General features: G+C 44.8%; 1 protein-coding gene across 1 annotated transcript; it reads right to left on the bottom strand.

The window, feature by feature from the left end:
* Positions 1-3841: 3841 nt before the first annotated feature.
* Positions 3842-5085, bottom strand: LOC124686097. The gene has a single exon (XM_047220103.1). It carries the CDS (start codon positions 5083-5085, stop codon positions 3973-3975), a length of 1113 nt encoding a protein of 370 aa, XP_047076059.1. The 3' UTR covers positions 3842-3972.
* Between the last annotated feature and the right edge of the window lie 17652 nt (positions 5086-22737).

Below are 22737 nucleotides of genomic sequence, written 5' to 3'. Positions count from 1 at the left end.
GTGTGGTTGTCGCCGCCGTCCTCGTCCGTATCATCGCCGGGATGCAGGTCGAGCCGCCGGACCGAGGGTGGCAGGTCAAGCCGCCGGACTATGGTACGCCATCTTTAATTCGCTCTGAATATCTGATTCCGTGTTGGTGGTGTAACCGTGGGGTCAAGGGTTCGTCGGTGATGATGATCACGAACAATTAGGTGGTTATAAAAGGGTTCGTCGGTGATGATGATCACGAACAATTAGGTGGTTATAATGGATGAAACGGAGACGGATTAGGTAGACTATAGTAGTACGAAGAGCATCATGTGGCAAAAAAATCGGAGCAGATGATTTGGTTTTGCCAATAGTTTTGGCCCGTTTTCCTCTTGGTCTTAACCTAGCTCCATTTATTTATCTCTAAGTGAATAGTATCCTGCGTTGTATAGTATCGTTCGTCGCCAAGGAGATACCATTACCACAGTAATGGCTACCTCTCCACCGAATGTGACGTTCCGACGAGTTTTGCTAGGACAAAGGCTACTGGCATGGAATACTTTAATTCAGAGGGTGGGGGATGTTAACCTGTCGCCTGAACCAGATGAATTTAGGTGGAATTTACATGTAGATGGCTCTTTCTTGGTAAATCTTTATATAGCGTCATACTTCATTCTGATTTACCGGTTGATAACAATAAGAAAATTTGGAAGATGAAGATACCATTAAAAATAAAAATATTTGGATGGTATCTTCGTCGAGGAGTCATCCTCACCAAAGACAATCTTGTTAAGCGGAATTGGCACGGAAATACTAGATGTGTTTTTTGTCATCATGATGAAACTATTAAACACCTCTTCTTCCGATGCCAGCTTGCGAGATCTATTTGGTCCGTCATCCAAGTAGCGTCTACCTTGTATCCTCCCACTAGTGTAGCCAATGTCTTTGGTAATTGGCTTCATGGAATAGATGCAAGGTTCAAGTTGCTTCTTAGGGTGGGGGCGCTAGCGATTATCCGGGCGCTTTGGCTGAGTAGAAATGACAAGATTTTTAATGACAAAAATTTCTCCTTGTTGCAGGTCATCTACAGATGTACAGGGATTCTTCGTTCATGGTTACCTTTTCAGCGTATGGAGAACCGAGACCTATTTACGGAGGTTTGTACACGATTGGAGGCTACGGCGAGGGATACTTTTTCCCTACATGGGTGGCAACAAAGTATACGGATTGAAGCCCCACCCACTCCTTAGGCGTTTTACAATGCATCGTTCCGATATGTATTTCGCCTAGATTTTTTAGTTTGGCATCTTTTTTGAACTCGAGACCTCAAAGAAACGGCTGTGTGCATCCTGGTTATGCAGAGACTGGATGTAATTGCTTTCTCATAAGTAATAAAGCATCCTTTATCAATTTTTTTTTATTTATCTCTCCATATGGCAGTTCTCCTGCCATCGGGTTTCTCTCGGACGCTACAATTTGTGCCGGCGCTGGTGTCACGGTTATAGAGGGGACTGGAGGCCATCTTTTAACTGATTAGGACGTGTCTTCGTGAATCATAAAGCAAAATCTAAAAGCAATGTGTAGAAATAAAATACATTCTTATAATTGCTTGGCTTTGATTTACCAATCCTTGGCCTGATCAAAATTGTCAGAATATTCATCTTTTGGCCTAGCAAGAAGTGAGCCACTTCATCTCTTTTTTAGACGGAAGGCTCGAGCAGAGCCCGGCTTTAAATTAATAAAGCCCCAACGGCAGCGTATGATACGTCTCCAACGTACCTATAATTTCTGATGTTCCATGTTTGTTTTATGACAATAATTACATGTTTTCATGCATTTTCCGGAACTAACCTATTAACAAGATGCCACAGTGTCAGTTCCTGTTTTCTGCTGTTTTTGGCTCCAGAAAGGCTGTTCGGGCAATATTGTCGGAATTGGACGAAATCAACGCCAAACATCTTATTTTTCCCGGAAGACCCCAGAACACCGAAGGAGAGTCGGGGGCGAGCCGAGGGGGCCCCACACGCCGGGCGGCGCGGCCAAGGGGTGGGGCGCGCCCCCCTACTGTGTGGGCCCCCGTAAACCCTTTTGCGCCGCCTCTTCGCCTATAAGACCCCTCGCGACCTAAAAACTCGATACCAATTGACGAAACTGCAGAAAGACTCTAGGGGCGCCGTCACCATCGCGAAACTCCGTTTCGGGGGACAGAAGTCTCTGTTCCGGCACCCTGCCGAGATGGGGAAGTGCCTCCGGAAGCCATCTCCATCAACGCCCCTGCCTCCATCATGCTCCGTGAGTAGTTCCCCCATGGACTACGGGTTCTAGCTGTAGCTAGTTGGTATTCTCCCCCCCATGTACTTCAATACAATGATCTCATGAGCTTCCTTACATGATTGAGATTCATCTGATGTAATCGGTGTTGTGTTTGTTGGGATCCGATGGATTGTTACATTATGATTAGTCTATCTATAAAGTTTGTGAAGTTATTGTTGCTGCAATCTTGTTGTGTTTAATGCTTGTCACTAGGGCCCGAGTGGCATGATCTTAGATTTAAGCTCTATACTTATTGCTTAGATTGTATCTACAAGTTGTTTGCACATGTCTATGTCCGGAACCCGAGGCCCCAGCAGTGACAAGAATCGGGATAAGCTGGAGGGAAGGCTTAGATATGAGAATCACATGTTTTCACCAAGTGTTAATGCTTTGCTCCGGTGCTCTATTAAAAGGAGTACCTTAATTGCCAGTAGATTCTCTAAAGGCCCGGCTGCCACCGGCTGGTTGGACAAATGATGTTGTACAAGTTTCTCATTGCGAGCACGTATGACTATATATGGAAAACATGCCTACATGATTAATAATCTTGATGTTCTGTCTTAATGCTATTTCAATCCTATCAATTGTCCAACTGTAATTTGTTCACCCAACACTTGTTATTGGAGAGTTACCACTAGTGTAGATAGTCTGGGAACCCCGGTCCATCTCTCATCATTATATACTCGTTCTATATGTCATTGGAAGTAGTATCAACTATTTTCTGGTGCCATTGCCTCTGTGTTACTATTACTGCTGCTGTGTTACTGTTACTATTGCTCTCATATCACTGCTGCTTTCACATCACCACTAGTGCTTTTCCAGGTGCAGCTGAATTGACAACTCAGTTGTTAAGGCTTATAAGTATTTTTACCTCCCCTTGTGTCGAATCAATAAATTTGGGTTTTACTTCCCCCGAAGACTGTTGCGATCCCCTATACTTGTGGGTTATCAAGACTATTTTCTGGCGCCGTTGCCGGGGAGGCATAGCTCTACTCATAAGTTCACCTGGGGAGTACACTCTACCTCTCTCTCTGTTTTATTTTATTTTATTTTGCTTAGTTTGCATAATGGTAGAGCTAGTTTTTAATGTTAGTACCTTCAACTTCTAACTGTTATGTAACTCGTCCTGAGAAGAAACAATATACTGCAGCTACGCGCTAGCACTACCATTATGCAATTCTTGCGTATGTCAATAGGCAGGCAACAACGAAGTTTAGTTCAATTGTTACAAAAAAAAAGATCACTTTGGTGTTCACTATTTTATTGTATCGATATTCATTTACTAAACTTTTGTTCTCGAACACACACACCAAGCTGTGGGTCATTCGTATTAGTAAGACAGACACAGAAACGGTGCAATTATAGCCCACAACAGAAAGAAAAAAAAACAAAGCTAGACTAGGCTATGGACATGGAATATTTAAACTGATAGAACCCAGTAAGGATAGTAATAACGATGATAATTATATGGGGTATTTAAAATAACATCTCTACATATTTATTTTGACAAAGGAGGTACCCAGCTACCCACTCCAACCTATGCAGAACATCATTACTATATACTGAAGAGGTCATGAAGCAGCAAAAAAAAATCACACTAATTAAATTTGCTGGCTTAACAAAAAAATGATGTCAACATGATTTCATCAGAAAATTATCGAATCATATTTTGGTTCTGTTGTATCCGGGATGCTATTTACCTGCAGGGAAGACACTTTCGAACGGATAGTAGTAAGACAAGGTCATGGTCTCGAAAAGCTTCTTGAACTTGAACGACTCAAGATGGATCATGAAGAGGCCGCTAATCGTCCACACTAACACCACATTATTCTCCTCAGCGTAGCCTAGTATTATTAAGCTCCCATTCTGCCGTAATTTCAGGGAAAATAGCTTGTCCAGTTCAACAGTTCTTCCAAGCATCCAAGAAGTAACACCGTCACTATCAGTCTTTCTCTTCCATAACTGGGAACTGCATTCCGAAATACAAATAAAACCAAGCCCACCACCCTCGGTCCGCGTAATCCTGAAGCAGTCCTTCTTATCCAGTGGCACCCCTATCACAGTTAGGCTCTGCTTCTCCAAATCAAACTCAAGAATTCCAGCCAGATCGCCCCAAAGCCTCCAGTGAAGGGAATCCCCAGCCAGCACAGCGTCATTCCAGGAACTGCTCAATTTAGCTTGGTATGGAATCGGTGTTGAGAGTAGATCTCCCCACAAGCCAGTATTTGACGAGTAGACGCAGGCGAGCGCTCGCACATTTTGTTTGTTGTGGCCGTCGTCTACCAGAACCAAGACCACCTGGAACCGTTGGACGTTTCCGGCATCGCGAAGCACCGCCCCATTGATGTTGGCGCTACTTGTAGCGAAGGGCGCAGGAACGGCAATGCGGTTCTGGTCGCCGGTGAGGGGGTCCCAGACCAGGACCTGTAGGCGCTCCGGAAGCAAGATGAGGAAAAGACCATGTCGGCATCCGAGGGGCATGTAAGACCGGTCGGTGCCGTCGCGCTGCAAGGAGAAGCGCCGTGGATGGACACGATTGGGGGCCTCCAGAGTAGGTACGAAGGTCATACCTTTCGATCCATCTTGGAAGAAACCGAGGAGTGGCGGGTTGCGGTAGTGGTGGAGGCGGAAGCGGCGGAAGAAGCCGGCTTCGGAGACGAGGCGTCGCCAGCGCTTGCAGACGGCGGATGCGCGAGGGAGGGACGAAGGCTGCGGGGGAAGTCGGAGGAGAATCTCGCAGAGGAGGTTCTCGTCGTCCAGCGGATTGGCCGCCGGCGAACTGGGGCAGTGGCGGCGGCTGGCCATTGTCATGCGGGGGATTGGGGATTGCAGACAAAGACAAAGTGGGAAGAGATTAAAACTAAGAGATCGCCCAGCCCAGCCCGCTATTTATTCTTTTTTTTTTTCTGTCCTTCACAGCTTGACGGCTTCACTCCACACAGAAGGGTACTACAGAGAATAATTTCTGGTCTTAGAAATAACATAACATGTCCCCCTCATAACAAAGATGCTAATTTGTCTGATTCCGTTTTTCTCTTCAAATTCATCTAAAGTCAAACTTGGAATGAAAACGGTTAGAAAAGAAATCATTTTGCATTGTAATTTTATAACTCCCCTTCTACACTACTTTATACAATTTTTATTGGCGGTGATTATGTCGATTGATTTGCTTTCTTTCCTCCGTATTTTTTTCATTAACGCTTCATGGTCTCGTCTCTCGTACGGCGATACGCCACCCTCTCTCCATAAGATCATGTACGCCATTGTCGTCTTCCTTCCTCTCGATTGGAAGAGAGATGGGCGTCATTGCTTCATCTAATCATATCCCCTGCCGCCGGCGAATGGGGGTGGCGGCGGCCGAGGCTTTCCATCCTCATCTCGCCATCTTCCTCGCAGCCCGATGCGAAGCCGAGTTTTTTTTTTTTTTTGAGAATTCGATGTGAAGCCGAGTGCTAAGGTGACACTGAATCACGAGACAGCCCAGCCCAACCCATGGCTGGACAAACGTTCAGGCCCACGCGATTTGTTCTTTCGAAAAAACAATTCTGACCTTTATTACTCCTTTGACTCCACGGGAGAGGCCACCCCATCACAAAATATCGAATTTACTACAGAAATTTCCTAGAAACAAGTCTATCTCCCTCATTTTAGCTCTAATTTGGGCGTTACTTGTTCCAAAGATGTACATATATCTATTACAGTATATATTTTGGTGCAGAAAATAGTGTTTGATTTATCTGAATTTCGGTTTTGAATTTACACTCAGCTGAATTCAAACTTGGAACGAAAACAGTTAGAGAATAAATCATTTGCAATCATCTGAATTCATATTGTTGTGGCGCGGCTTCGGCGTTGGTTCGTGCATCTAGGCTGTTAGCCAACTCATTCAAATGATGATGTTAATTTGGTTTTACCTCGTCTTTCTTACCGTGAATAAGGCATGAAATCTTTCTCTTTGAAGCTAACTCGTACTGAAATTGTGATTCAGATGTTAGCCAAGCCAGGGCATCAAAGCCAAAGAAAGAAAGAGAAAAGGCATGTCCCAGTAGCAAATTAAACTCATGCAAGTTGAGTTGAGCTACTGTAGCAAATACATGTGCTTCTTCCACAGTCAAATTGATACCAAGAGGTTTGCACGAACCTGCTACTCACCCAACTAGATCAGCAGACAACGCAGAGCAGCTCCGAAGCGGCGTGGGTTTCTTCCACACACACACGCAGTTCCCCGTACGTCGTCCGAAAAAACGAGAGCGATCAGGTCACATGATTACCACCTCTTGCTGCTGTGACCACGGCAATAGGTGGTAATCATGGAACCGGATCATTCTTGTTTTGCTATTCCTCTCGATCGAAGGAAGACGGGCAGAATTTGTTGTGTGTGTTGTGGTGGCTACTGGCTGGGGTTTAAGTAGAGGCGATGCCATTGAACCAGCCCAGGATTGAAATAAGGAAAAAGAAGGCATCTTTTGCTATTAACCAAGCCTAGGATTGAAATAAGGAAATAAAAAGGGCATCTTCGCTATAAGCCAAACGGAGGATTGAAATAAGGAAGAAAAATACATATGTTTCTATAAACCAAGCCGAGGACTGAAATAAGGAAAAAAGAAAGCATCGTTTGCTACGAGCCAAGGGGAGGATTGAAATAAGGAAAAAGCAAAATGCTTTGCCATTTGTCAGGCCACAGACAACGAAAGGAGAAAGCAGATGCTTTGCTATCTAGTCATGTCATGTCATCTTGCGGTTCAACGTTCATTAGTCAGAAACCATGCTTCATTAGTCAGAGAATTTGCTCAGCATCATGGAACGTAAACACAGAGTTCTTATGTTGAAACCTCCCCGCCTGCCTGATACAACACGGAAGATAACCAAACGCACGCACACACTAAAACGAAAGCAACCTTGCCGAGTTGGCTAAGCACTTTGGAGAAAACCCTCCCGGGTCGCCACGCACAGGCGACTCTGGAGGCTCCCCCGCGCCTAACCCTAGAGCCGCCGCCAGGTCCATCCCCTCGGCCGCCGCCATCGCTGGCGCCGGCGGTGGCGGCCACGCCTGGCCGGCGAAGTCGGCGGGTGAGGGCGGGCGCGCTCTGACGGGTCCCCCGGGAGTGGTGGCCGCAGTGCTTTGTGCCGGCGGGGGTGAAGGCTGCGGTGCCTCACCGGGATGGAGTTGGAGTTGGAGTCTTCGCCTAGCCTTCAGCCACGCGGTGGGTGTTTCGGAGTTCTGCGGTTTTTGCGACTTCATCGAAGAGGGGCTGCGACGGCGGCGGTGCGAGGCCTCACGGACGGTATGCCCCAGCTCCGAGGTTGGGGAGGCTTGCGATGTTTCGGACGAAATTCTAGCTTGACTCAGTCGGGCCGGCGGCGATGGCGCCCGCGGGTGTCGTTCCCCTCCTTGGAGGCGCCGCCGAGGAGTGTCGGAATCTCCCTAACCGGCTAGGAGCTGGTTGTTGTCTTCGGGCGAAAGCCTCGATTCGCGGATCGGCTCGATGGCGGCGTCATTGATGTCGTAACTCTGTTGGGAGCATCGGGATGAAGACACGGTGCAGAGGTCTTTGGCGGCTTTAATCCGGTGACACAGCGGTCCATGACAGTTCTTCAAGGCGCTATGCACGCCACTGCTGGCATGTTCTGGAGGACAGCTTCTGGAATCCGTCCGAGTCCCGCCATTGATCTCCTTCGGATGGTGCGTTGACAAGGAAGTTCCTTTTGGAGTGGTTCCTCTTCGGAGGTGTTTGGCGTCTGTCGAGACGCGGCTTGGTGTTTTTCTTAGGACAAGTACTTTGTGTTGTGGTTGTTTGGTTTGTAGCCGGTGTTGTGTGGGGTTACGCTCGTTGCTTGTAGTGAGTGGTGTCGTTCTTGTACTTAAACTTCTGTCTTCTATGAAGATATGGTACGCCTTTGGCGTACTCTCGAAAAAAAAAGCAACCTTGCCAGACATGCTTAAAGCAAATCAAAGAAACCCCAAGTTGAAGACAAATAAATCGTGGCCATGTGCCTTCAACCTTCATATATACCAATTGAAGAATGTCTACGGAAATTAGAGAATAGACCCGGTTGTCAAATTACCGAACAAGTGCAGTTCACAGCTGAGCATAGAGAGGAAGCTCGACAACCCATTTCTGCGTATCAATCACTACAATGCAAATCTAGAGACCTGCAGGTCAAGCAATATCAGCAGTCAACAAACTTGTGCTATTCAGTCAAGGACAAGCCATTGATTATTCTCATGAATTTTGTTTGACTCAAAGAGTAAACATTAGCTTTACACACTAGTGTGGAAACTGTGCCAAAAGCTCCAGGGTTAAAGAATCCGACAATTATTAGATAAAACAAACACTAGAAACAGTGAACAGTTAGATAAGATGTACTGTTGTGCCATACCTTTGAACTCTAAATTTAGCAGTTTTTTTTGCTATACCTGGCCTTCGTACAAGATAAAATAAAAACGGGCAAATGATGGACTTATGGTGTCATGAAGTAGGAAAGAAGAGACATCTGGTCTCTAGCTCATAGGAAATTAGGCATACTTTTTTTTAATAGAAAATTTCCAATTTAGTCTATGAAGTTGCCACCGATGTGCGCATGGGTCACGAACTTGCAAATCGTGAATTGTGGGTCAAGTTGCCCAGCGGAAGCGTTTGGTCATTCAGTCACAGCCACTATTAGTTTGCTAACGTGGCCAATTATGTTTTTGCAAATTGCCCCATGAAAAGTCAAACCAAGAACTAGAAAATCAGAAAAACAAATTTTGGGGGGCCAATTTGTCAGCAAACTAAGTGCCTGTTTGTTTGGGCTGCAGCTGAACGATAAGCGGCTGGAGCTGGTAGGATCTGAGAAGCAGCTGCAGCTGGACAGCTGGTGAAATCTTAAAATGTTGTTTGGCAACGTGCTTTTAGGACAGCTGGTGTACATGTAGGTGCAGTAAAAGTCTGAAATACCCATATATGCTCAAGATGTTGTTTAAGTAATAATCTGATATGATTTAGTTGATAATGCTTTATATGAGCTCAATATAAATATTTACCACCTATTTTTTAGATGAAAAATATTTTTTGTTTTAATAAATAAAATTTGAAGAGTATACACATATATAAGTGCTTCCCTATTAATTAATAAATGACAGGTTTGATATAAATGTTAAAAATTAACTGTTTTTTAACATGTAAAATTTGACAAACATATACACGTTAGAATTAACCGTAATACTGGAAATTGCATAAGCATGTAAGTGTGCTGGTCACGGCTTGTTGTCACGGAAAAGCATAACAATCCCTTTCTCTTTACACAGCTTGCAACATGGATTAGAAAAGAAGGCATTCAATTTCGGTCGCGGTCTGTAGGTACCATGCAATGCACATCTTAAAATTAAACTAGATAGGAGATGTTGTTCTCGTTGGGCTCAGCAAACAGCAGCAGCATTTGTCGGGATAGCCTGGTTCAGCAAGTTGGCGTGGAGAAAAGGCCAGCCAATGGCAATTTAGCGTATATAACTCAAAAGTTCAGGGGCAATGTAGCGTATTCGTTTTCTAAGTGGAGAGCTGCGGGAAGCTGCGCAAAGCCCCTCCCGAGGTGCTTATCAGCTTGTAGTACAAAAGGCACAAACGCTTAAGAAAGCCCACGGGTAGAAGTTAGGTGTTTGTTTGGGCTTGTGTTTTTTAGACTTAGAAGCAGTAAAGCTCCAGCCGCAGCCCAAACAAACAGGGTCTAAATGCCGTCATGCCAGAGTGACCAAAACACTCGCGGGGCAACTTTGTGACCCAAAATTCACGATTTGCAAGTTTGTGACCAAAAGCACATCCAAGACAACTTCATAGACTAAATTAAGTTTTTTATCTTTTTTTTTTTGTAAAAGTACAAACTACCTAATTACTAAGGAACCGAATTTCATCAAATTCATGTAGCACAAGCCTCATGCAAGTGATCGTGCATCAAGTTATTAATTGAAACTCCCTTCAGTCCAAATGACTCATTTTTTTACTCCGCGCGCGACATCAAACAATATCACACCACTATTTTTGACATAATATTAATACCGATGGAATCAGCTTTATGGCGAATCTAGTCATGTCATTTTTATCATGTATTAGACATCCATGGTCGCCAAAATCAAAGAATTTAGCTACCTATAGTCTGTAACAACCATTATATATTATTATTTTACATATGTGACAAAAAATGCAGTGTGACCTTTTGGGATGTTTTCATGTATGGGATCATTTCTGAACTAAATATTTTCAGACAAAACTGAATACCAGTTTCTAGAGGGTACCTTTCTGAAATGATACTGTTGGCTATCTAAACATCTGACATGGTATCTATTTAACAAATCAACAAATATTTAATATTTCTCGTTTTTCTTTCCCATTTCACGTGGACCCCAAGTAGTGAGATTTCTTAAAAACTTTCAGAGTAAAATCTTGAAACAAACCACAAGCACAACCACCCCACTACAAAACACCTCTCTGTCACATGGAGGATGACTTGTGGCTAAACCCACCTTAAATATGTGTCAGGTGAGCAAGATCCACACTTTCCCAAAACTTTTTCAATAACACAAATGAGAATTGCGTGTCTTCTGCATTAAGATAGAGCATGATTTTACACGAGTTTTACCGGGGGCACATGATCACAAGCGATGAAGCTCCCAACTCCACCAAAAATCCCAAGGGACTGCTCTATGTTTGCTACAACTCCACACAACTTAGCCCTCTGCCATTGCTCAAACTCAACAAGAATGAGGGCATCTCCAGCGGCGCGACGCAAACGGACGCTCAGCGACCGTTTGCGTCCGCCGTGACCGGAAATGCGTCTGGGGCCTGTTCCAGCGGGGCGACGCAAAGTGACCGGGCCGTCCGCGGAGACGCAAACCTGGCCCAAATATGCGCCAGGTTTGCGTCTCGGAGGACGCTCGGCGGAAGCGCAAAGTGTCCGCTCGCTTCCCCACCGGGCCCTCATGGCAGCGACCTAGGTTCGATCAGCCTCGAATTCACAACCGCCGGCGACCAACCGCCGCAATGGAGCGCCGAACCGCCGCGGAAGAGCAACCGCCGGCCTCTTCGTTTTGCGCGCCGCCGTTAATCCGCGCACATTATAACCCCCGCGTCTACGGTAATTCAAGTTCAACCGCCTCCTTCTTCATCCTCTTTTCTTCTTCTCCAACACCGGCACGTCATGAGCGACTACACGCTGCCGTCCGACTCGGAGAGCGAGGGCAAGTCGCCCGTATTCTCGCATTGGTGGGAATCGCCGGCGATGCCAAGCGATCCGGGCTCCACGCCCAGCTACCCTACCTCCACACCGAGTGAGGACGAGGAGGAGGGAGGCGGCAATGGCAGCGAAGGCCAGGAGGAGGACGGAGGCGGCGCTGCCAGCGACGCCGATGACGAGGAGGAGGGCCAGGAGGAGGAGGACATCGACAGCAAGTTCGCCCGATTGGAGGCGCAGGAGGCGGCGGACGACAAGGCGGCGGCAAGGAAGAAGTCTAGGGCGCTGGCGCGGACGGCGCGTCGTCGTCCGTTCACCGACGACGACGAAGACGCCATCTCTTCCAGTTTCAAGTCCTCGACGGGCGCGTCGTCCTCCAGTTCGGACGACGAGGTGACAAGCAAGAGGCGGAGGAGTTTCCACGACGACGAGGACGCAGGGCCTTCGAACAAGAAGGCCAAAAAATAATTTTAGTTTATATGTTTTTAAATTTCTTCTTATTTGTATGTTAAATATGTTTGAATCTAGTCGATTGACGTATCCGGTTAATTGTTTAGGCTATAATCTATTCGATTGGACCAACATGACATCATGAGTACATCTTTTTCGCGTTTAAAACTTGATCATTCAACTATAAACTGTAAAGAAGTAGCAAAAAAAAAAACAGTTGCATGTCCAAAATGTCGGACCGCTGGAGGTAGCCCCCGATGCAAACGGACATTTCACCCCTTACGGTCATTTTGGCGTCCGCGGGGCGACGCAAACGGACGCTCGCGACCACTTTTGAGCGTCCGAAATGCGTCGCTCCGCTGGAGATGCCCTGAGCCTACAAACCTCACAGGGCTTCGTCTTCACTTTATCAAAGAAACAGCTGTTATCTTATTTGGTATTGTTACTTTCATGGGGCAATTCACAAATGAGTTGAATTGGCAAAATGCACTAGGCATAGTCCAGTTCGGAGATTTCAGTATCGATCTTATGTTAATTCTCTTGTCGTCTATTGCAATCAAATCACTGATTAATTATCACTTCATTCATAGTCGTCTTTTTTTTTTTTGGTGAACTCGAAGTCGCTAGATCAGTGAAGATGAGCGGTGACTACACTTATAGTAAGCCGCAATAAATGCTTTCTTTTTGGCAGTTTGTGGGGAGTCTACATTGATAGAAAAGTCAACCTGAGTTCCCATGATTTGTGATGTTCCGTAACTCATAGAATGTATGCTCGTAACAATTTTTGCCCTGATTTCCATTAATTTATTAGGCATTGTTCCTCGTATAATATTCCGTATTTTTTTCGTCTTTTTCAGTTGCAAAAAGAGTGGCTACCAAAATACGGTAGAGTTAGGGCCTATTTGGTTCCCAGTCATACTTTGTCAAGCCTAACTTTGACAAATGTGGCAGCCATAAAAGTGTGGCTTGGATTTTGGAAGCCACAAAGTGTGGCAAAAGTTGGCAAAAAATACACTCTATGACAGGTGGGCCATATGAATAGCAAAGTGTGGCAGCTTCAAAGTGTGGCAAGAACCAAAAAGATGCCAAGGACATGTTTGGATAACTACCAAAGCTGGTCCTGCCAAAAAATTGGCTAGCCCTTGAATATTGGCAACCATTTGGATCATGACCAAATAATCGGCTGGCCAACTGGTGCGCCGGGCGCACGCCCGTGTAAATCTTGCCAACGCGCGGGCGAGTTGAGGGCGAGCAAAAGCCGCGCCAAAAAATTGGCACCCTTACTTGCCCCTCTGTCTACGTGGGTCTCATCTCTACTACTAATAAAAGCCCCAGAGGGGCTGATCCAGCAGATCTCAGCCGTACGATTGAAAAATCCAATGGCTCAGATCTCTTGCGTGTTTGACGGGAGCGGACCACACCCACTCACGCGCTGATCCTCGCTAATTAAGCAATGGAACCGTCACTCACATCCACGTCCCGTACCCATCGCTCCCGTTGCGCCGGCCGCCACGCAGCCCTCCCTCCAGCCGCCGCCCTCTAGCCGCGGAGTCCTCCGGCCCTCCCGCCGCAGCACAGCCCACCCGCCATGCCGCCGCAGTCCTCCCGCCGTGCCTGCCGACGCCCGCAACTGCATACGGCCATCCCACAAGAGCGGCGCAAGAGCCTCCCCTGACCCCTGGTGCCACGAGGACGCCCTGCTACCCAGTGCCCACACGCGACGACGTCCTGCCGCCCGCACGCGAGGCCGCCCTGCACGTCCCCCACCGGCAGAAGACACCGCCGCCACAATCTCCGGGCACCACCACCACTTTCCTCTCCCCGCTTGGTCCTCCCGCGGTCCGCTCGCCATGGTTTCGCCCATCGACGACGACCACCTCTTCGCAGGCGTCCGCTTCGTCCTTGTCGGCTTCGATAGCATCTCCAAGTCACAGGTCCGCCTCCTCCTCTTCCCCATTTGGTGCGGCACGACAGGGGGGATTCACATTGTTCCGTGCGGTCAGTCCGAGCTTAGGCTCTAGTTGTTGGATTTTTGGTGGAGTTGATCTGGCCCTGTGTGTGCAGGACGGCTAGTGTGCGTGGCGAGGCAAGGGTGGACGATAGATTGGATCGGAGTGTTGTTGCCGATGTCGATTGGGTCCATCATAGTGCTAATTGATGTTTATAAGCCACTTGCGACCTGCTGTTTAATTTAATGGACATTAGCAGTCGATAACATGTGGTCAATTACTGTAAACAAAATAATCCACCATGGAAGACGATAAGAACTATGTCAGTTATTGACTTATTGTAATATAAATCAGTAAAGGTCATTTGTATCTAGCGTACTGTGAAGTATAGCTTAAAGGAGAATGCTTGAACAAAACAATATGTCCCGCTCTCTGATTGCGTGATGATAGCTAGATAACAACTATATGGCTGGTATCCCCTGAACAACGCTCAATGCGCAATGCTATTCTCAGGGTTCATAAAAAAAACTATACTAATGGATTGCCGACAGTTTATTATGCATAAACGTTCATTTAATTAATTAGATAGCCAATATTAACCTGACAATTGTTTTGTTCTGGAAACCTGAAGGACAGTTTATTTTATATATTCTTTTATCCTTTTGTCAAGCATACAAGTAAATATGTCATTTTATTTTGCAGTTACAGACCAAGGTTTGCATTGAGCACATGATCTGGAGGAAGGCAATTGAACAAAAAAGTTAGCAGGGACCCTCTGTCTCTCCCTTTGATAGCCTTCCAAGCATTCAACAAGGTGAGAATTTTCCATGGATCACTGCAGCTTCGACTGTGTTGGTGCTAATCAAATCTTGCAGTATCTTGCAAACATGAAAGAATCTGTAGCAAAGAACTATGTCATGGCCTATGTTTAACGTGGTCACTGAATGGCCTCACTTTAATGATACTAGCATGAGAAAGGCAAACCATGCCAATGCTATTCCGTACTGCTTCACTATTTATTTTGAGTGGCTGGACCACAGCAGTAACAATTGACAAATTGAAAAGGGAAGAGTGGATATGCTGCTTTAGAAATTGTATTGGAGAGGGAGCACACAGTTCAGCAGTAACCTGTCTACATGTGTCCATCTTCAGTATATGTATTTTTTTGCTCATTTATATCGGCCTTCAGAGCTGGATAGCTATCATAAAAGTTCGAACCAGTTTTGCTGTTAAAATTAAGAAATCTTGGACATTCAACGAGCACTACTCTCGATCTTTTAAGATTTCTCAAGCATATATAGTTATTGTTGCATATTTCTCCATTGTTTTGGGTGTGCATTTCTTATTGAAAACAAACTCTTGTCCTGTATAGATTGTTAGCCGATCCATCACGCTGTTTTGTAACTTCCTATATTTCTAGATGAAATAGTAATCTTTTTTTTTCAGGAGACCTCTGAACCTCCACAGTATAAAGAGTGGATTCTCTCCTGAAAAATAAAGAGTGCCAAGCTTATTACTGATATAGAGCTACAGGTCAGCGCATGTTAATTATCTTTCCCATATAGCCCTGTGGTCAAATGGTTCCTATTTCGTAGTCATTTCATATGCTTTCTGCCTACAATTCTTGTTAATTTGCATCCCACAATTTGTTTAACGGCTGCTTAGATGAATGTCTTTGTTTGCGGTGTACGCTCTTTCTATCATGCTAATGACCAATTTTCATGCATTTAGATGTGATAAGAACATGCGATCAATTACTGTAAACAAAATTAGATATGTCTATCCAAAAACTATATGTGAATGCTATGTGAGTTAATATGAGATATTATTTTGCAAGTTGTAGATAGCGCCATTTGTTTTGCAATGGAATGGACCGTTTATTCACTTAGTTTTGAGATATCGAAATGTGACCATATATATTTTGAGTTCTTGGAAGTTAGTTAATAAGCACGGTAGTCGTTGCCTCTCTTGAAATTGATGTGTGCATCATGCATGTTGTGGTAATTAAAATGGATAATTCAAAGATTTACATTGGTGTATTTCTATATGAAGCCACTGGCGATAGAGAATATCCATGTTATCTTGCTGAGATTTTATTTGCAGGCATATAGGCAATCAGAATGGTGTCATTTTTCTGGAAAATTAGAAACCAGACCTATACTGGCGATTATCATGGCTTGAATATGACCTGCCTTTTTTTCCTACTGTTAGTAAAGGCTATTACATGTTACACTGCAATGGTTTAATTTGTACCTTCATTTGTTACTTTGCAGATGCAGATGCCTGACATGTTTACACTCCAGCGAAAGAGGGACCACTCACTCCTTGATTGCAATTCAGAACATAAAGCATAGTTTAAATAGCTAGCTATAAGATATAGCCACGACCTGTGAAAAAACGTTATAGCCAGGCTATAGCTAAAAGTTATAGCCTGACTATAGCGGGCTATAGCCATCTTTTAGCATGCGAATGCCTTTAGCCGCACTATAGCCCAGCTATTTAAAACTATGACATAAAGTTGATACTTCTTTGCAATTAATGCTACCTTCTTGGATCTACCAGACCTGTAGCGTTGTGTTTTGCATGTAATTCAATGGTAATTTTATGGTGGTTGTTGTGACAGTAGTTACAAGGAAATTGTAGTGTCTCACCACCAAGTTTGGCGTCCGTGGGTGGTGTCGCTGCCTCGCTTGCGTGAGTTGGAAATATGAGCCTCACTGGCCAAGAAGTTGGTATCACTACCTCACTTTGCGTGAATTGGGACTATGAGCATCACGGAGCAAGAGGCTTGAGGATTTTTGATATAGGGAAGGGGAAGCGTGTTGGGCCGTGGCATACGAAAGAAAACAGAGACAAAGCATTATCGTTGTCATTAATTTTGACGTGTGTTACACGTGCACCCTTACTAGTATATAATTAATGCACGCAGGGGTGTCCTGATTCTTAAACCATTGTCCCCACACGATTAGCAAGTGCATGCACCAGGTACTGCATGCGTGACGCAAGTTCTGTTGAACTAATGGTATTACTTTTTGTAGGTATTTTTTTCCCTTTCGACACATCTTAGTATTGTTCTGTTGAACTAACAAATAAGAAAGGTAGGCATGTTGGAGAAGCATACTCTTGGTGGCAAACCAAATACAGGGCTATTTTGCCAATTTTTTGGTAAGGACATGGCTGCCATCCAAACAACAACACTTTGCCAATATTTTGGTCATGCCCATGCATTGGTCATGCCAAAAAATTAGTGGGGCTAGTTGGGGCACAAACCAAACGTACCCCAAATTACCAAACTTTGGCTTGGCAAAATATGGCTAGAAACCAAACAACCCCTTACTGAATCATCAGCTAGTTTTTTGTTGCGGGTACCATTTGCTAGGTAGTTTAGTTTATCTAGTTATTTTAGTGAGTGCATAGAGGTTATGTGGTGGGTTTACTAGAGCATCTCCAGTCGCGTCCCTAAAGCGTTTCCCAAATCGCGTCGGATTGAGCGTTTGGGAGACGTCGCTCCTCAGCCGCGTCCCCCAAACGCCGCCCCCAAACATGAAAAATACTTCTTTTGGTATTTTTATTTTAATTCCCACAAACTAATACATAATTGGGAACGTGATTTACACGAAGACATAATTAAGAATATAGTTTTCCACAAACTAATACATAGTCTGAACCATGGTTGATACAAATATAAAATATTGCAAAAAAAACTAAACCTAACTAGGTCGTGCATCGAATGTTTCGTGTGTTCGCTGCCAAGAAAGAACACTCGAGGGCACACCCAGTCACCCAAACTGGAAAATCCAGCTGGTGACGGTGCCCATGTTGGTTCTTGCGAGGGAGAACAGACAGAAACCTCAGTGCACGTATTTGCTGCGAAGAAACAACACTCTTCATCAGTGGTCCTCCTCGTCGGTGTTGTCGCCGTGGTAGTCCCGGCGGCAGCGCGTCTCGTCGAAGACCGTGACGCTCATGTCCCTGTCGCCAAAGTAGGAGAACAGGAGGATGAAGCCGGCTTCGAGGCTGTGGTGGCGCGCGAACTTCTCCCAGCCGATGTGGAGGTACATATTGCCGCGCGCGTCGTAGATCACGTCGACGATCCACCGGTAGTAGCCGCACGAAGCCTCCCGCAGATGTAGCGTGCCCGGGCGGTCGTCGCTGGCGACGTACTCGGCGAAGGAGTCCGGCAGCCTCTGGATGCCGCGTGGGTCGCCCTTGAGGACGAGGACGAACTCGAACAACACGCCCGCCTTCACGTCCATCTCCGACGATGCAGACGACGGCGTGGCAGGAGACGGCGAGCGTGCAGCTCTGCCGCGGCCACGAGCACGACCACGACCGCGAGCTCAGCCTCCGCCTCTCCCAGCCATGGCGTCGACTCTTGTTGAGATGGTGGCGGATAGGGTTGGGGAGAGAGGCGCTAAGGTTTGTGTGTGAGAGGGACGATGAGAGGCGGCCCTTTTTATAGGCCGGAGGGAGGCGAGGGAGCGGTGATGCTCATTAACGCCGGCACGCAGAGCTAGGCGCGACGAGACGTGTCGCTGCGTCTCTGCGGGAACTGCACCGTCGTTGCGCGCCAATAACTTCCATCGCGAGGTAGGCGACGATTAGGTTAAAATTTATTGCGCCGCTGATGGGTCGCCCCGCCACTCCCCGCCTCGCTTTTCGGTGTGTCCAACGTCCCCGGTGTGTCTCCTGTGGGGCGGGGACGGGCTTGGGGCGCCGGACACCGTATCAGGATGCGCCGGACAAAAAAGGGTTTGGGGGACGCGGCTGGAAGCGTTTTTTTGTCGGACGCGCCTCAAATAGCTTTGGGGACGGTTTGGGGACGCGACTGGAGATGCTCTTAGTTTTTTTTTTAGAATGGCGTGTGTCTCAATTAGCATCCTTATGGGCTTTGCAGTTATGGGCTCTCCACAAGGGCGGCCCTAGCTGGCGCTCGCGCGCCAGGAATAAATCAAGCGATCGGTTTCGGACAACCCAATTTGGGAATAAAACCATAAAAACGCGTTTTCCCTTTCGTGGTAATTGTGGACCACAGAGGTTACGTGCCTTAATTGATTTGCCTTCCGCTCGTGACAATTCCCTTTCCGCTCGTGGCAATTCTCTTTCGTGGCAATTCCCTTTCCGCTCGTGACACAAGTTGGGTTGTCGTACGTTAATTTGCTTGCTGCACGTGGGCAATTCCCTTTACATGTTCACGTAGTAAAATATTATCTATTCCCTTATTCTCTTTTTGGGCTAGTGAAATTTTAGGGTTAAAAAAAGGGAGGGGAGCAGCATAATCCACTTGCAAATGAAATGAACTACGACTTGCAACATGACAATTCCCTTCTTCCGCAATTCCCTTCTTGGTAACATAATAATGTAGGTGTCGGTTAAGCTTCCATATACATGTTGATAAAGACTCAATGGGAGTGTTGGTAACATATGGACTAAGGTGTTGATGAAGAGTTCATGGGAGGGTTGATAAGTAGAGTTGATAAACAAAAAAGGACCACCTTTGTGTACAGAAAAAGAAAAAAAGAAGGAGGTAACAAGAGAGTAGATGGGTTGGTAAAACATTGAGCCAGCTATTGATGAAGAGTGCATCGGATGGTTGATAAGTAGGTTCCCTTGTTCCCTTAAAAAACAAAAAGGACCACCTTTGTGTACAGGAAAAAGAAAAAAAAGAAGGAGGTAACAAGAGAGTAGATGGGTTGGTAAAACATTGAGCCACCTATTGATGAAGAGTGCATTGGAGGGTTGATAAGTAGGTTCCCTTGTTCCCTTAAGAAACCAAAAAGGACCAACTTTGTGTACAAAAAAAGAGAAATAAAAACAAGGAGGTAACAAAGAGAGTAGATGGGTTGGTAAAACATTGAGCCACCTATTGATAAAAGAGTGCATGGGAGGGTTGATAAGTAGGTTCCCTTGTTCCCTTAAGAAACCAAAAAGGACCAACTTTGTGTACAAAAAAAGAGAAATAAAAACAAGGAGGTAACAAGAGAGTAGATGGGTTGGTAAAACATTGAGTCACCTTTTGATGAAGAATGCATGGGATGGTTGGTAAGTAGGTTCCCTTGTTCCCTTAAAAAACAAAAAGGACCACCTTTGTGTACAGGAAAAGAAAAAAAGAAGGAGGTAACAAGAGAGTAGATGGGTTGGTAAAACATTGAGCCACCTATTGATGAAGAGTGCATCGGATGGTTGATAAGTAGCTTCCCTTGTTCCCTTAAAAAACAAAAAGGACCACCTTTGTGTACAGGAAAAGAAAAAGAAAGAAGGAGGTAACAAGAGAGTAGATGGGTTGGTAAAAACATTGAGCCACCTATTGATGAAGAGTGCATCGGATGGTTGATAAGTAGGTTCCCTTGTTCCCTTAAAAAACAAAAAGGACCACCTTTGTGTACAGGAAAAGAAAAAAAGAAGGAGGTAACAAGAGAGTAGATGGGTTGGTAAAACATTGAGCCACCTATTGATGAAGAGTGCATCGGATGGTTGATAAGTAGGTTCCCTTGTTCCCTTAAAAAACAAAAAAGGACCACCTTTGTGTACAGAAAAAGAAAAAAAGAAGGAGGTAACAAGAGAGTAGATGGGTTGGTAAAACATTGAGCCACCTATTGATGAAGAGTGCATCGGATGGTTGATAAGTAGGTTCCCTTGTTCCCTTAAAAAACAAAAAGTACCACCTTTGTTTACAGGAAAAGAAAAAAAAAGGAGGTAACAAGAGAGTAGATGGGTTGGTAAAAACATCGAGCCACCTATTGATGAAGAGTGCATCGGATGGTTGATAAGTAGGTTCCCTTGTTCCCTTAAAAAACAAAAAGGACCACCTTTGTGTACAGGAAAAAAGAAAAAAAGAAGGAGGTAACAAGAGAGTAGATGGGTTGGTAAAACATTGAGCCAGCTATTGATGAAGAGTGCATCGGATGGTTGATAAGTAGGTTCCCTTGTTCCCTTAAAAAACAAAAAGGACCACCTTTGTGTACAGGAAAAGAAAAAAAAAGAAGGAGGTAACAAGAGAGTAGATGGGTTGGTAAAAATATTGAGCCACCTATTGATGAAGAGTGCATTGGATGGTTGATAAGTAGGTTCCCTTGTTCCCTTAATAAACAAAAAGGACCACCTTTGTGTACAGGAAAAGAAAAAAAAGAAGGAGGTAACAAAAGAGTAGATGTGTTGGTAAAACATTAAGCCACCTATTGATTAAGATTACATGGGAGGGTTGATAAAGTAGGTTCCCTTATTCCCTTAAAGAACCAAAAAGGACCACCTTTGTCTATAGAAAAAGAAAGAAAGAAGGAGGTAACAAGAGAGTAGATGGGTTGGTAAAAACATTGAGCCACCTATTGGATGAAGAGTGCATCGGATGGTTGATAAGTAGGTTCCCTTGTTCCCTTAAAAACAAAAAGGACCACCTTTGTGTACAGGAAAAGAAAAAAAGAAGGAGGTAACAAGAGAGTAGATGGGTTGGTAAAACATTGAGCCACCTATTGATGAAGAGTGCATCGGATGGTTGATAAGTAGGTTCCCTTGTTCCCTTAAAAAACAAAAAGGACCACATTTGTGTACAGGAAAAGAAAAAAGAAGGAGGTAACAAGAGAGTAGATGGGTTGGTAAAAACATTGAGCCAACTATTGATGAAGATTGCATGGGAGGGTTGATAAGTAGGTTCCCTTGTTCCCTTAAAAAACAAAAAGGACCACCTTTGTGTACAGAAAAAGAAAAAAAGAAGGAGGTAACAAGAGAGTAGATGGGTTGATAAAACATTGAGCCACCTATTGATGAAGATTGCATGGGAGGTTTGATAAGTAGGTTCCCTTGTTCCCTTAAAAATCAAAAAGGACCACCTTTGTCTACAGAAAAAGAAAGAAATAAGTTGGTAACAAGAGAGTAGATGTGTTGATAAAACATTGAGCCACCTATTGATGAAGAGTGCATCGGATGGTTGATAAGTAGGTTCCCTTGTTCCCTTAAAAAACAAAAAGGACCACCTTTGTGTACAGGAAAAAGAAAAAAAGAAGGAGGTAACAAGAGAGTAGATGGGTTGGTAAAACATTGAGCCACCTGTTGATGAAGAGTGCATTGGATGGTTGATAAGTAGGTTCCCTTGTTCCCTTAATAAACAAAAAGGACCACCTTTGTGTACATGAAAAGAAAAAAAAAGAAGGAGGTAACAAAAGAGTAGATGTGTTGGTAAAACATTAAGCCACCTATTGATTAAGATTACATGGGAGGGTTGATAAAGTAGGTTCCCTTATTCCCTTAAAGAACCAAAAAGGACCACCTTTGTCTATAGAAAAAGAAAGAAAGAAGGAGGTAACAAGAGAGTAGATGGGTTGGTAAAAACATTGAGCCACCTATTGGATGAAGAGTGCATCGGATGGTTGATAAGTAGGTTCCCTTGTTCCCTTAAAAACAAAAAGGACCACCTTTGTGTACAGGAAAAGAAAAAAAGAAGGAGGTAACAAGAGAGTAGATGGGTTGGTAAAAACATTGAGCCAACTATTGATGAAGAGTGCATCGGATGGTTGATAAGTAGGTTCCCTTGTTCCCTTAAAAACAAAAAGGACCACCTTTGTGTACAGGAAAAGAAAAAAGAAGGAGGTAACAAGAGAGTAGATGGGTTGGTAAAAACATTGAGCCAACTATTGATGAAGATTGCATGGGAGGGTTGATAAGTAGGTTCCCTTGTTCCCTTAAAAAACAAAAAGGACCACCTTTGTGTACAGAAAAAGAAAAAAAAAGGAGGTAACAAGAGAGTAGATGGGTTGATAAAACATTGAGCCACCTATTGATGAAGATTGCATGGGAGGTTTGATAAGTAGGTTCCCTTGTTCCCTTAAAAATCAAAAAGGACCACCTTTGTCTACAGTAA

This window comes from Lolium rigidum, chromosome 2 (assembly GCF_022539505.1).
Source record: "Lolium rigidum isolate FL_2022 chromosome 2, APGP_CSIRO_Lrig_0.1, whole genome shotgun sequence".
NCBI lineage: Eukaryota > Viridiplantae > Streptophyta > Magnoliopsida > Poales > Poaceae > Lolium > Lolium rigidum.
Note: the sequence above shows the minus strand (reverse complement) of the source record. Positions and strands in the feature narration are given on the sequence as shown.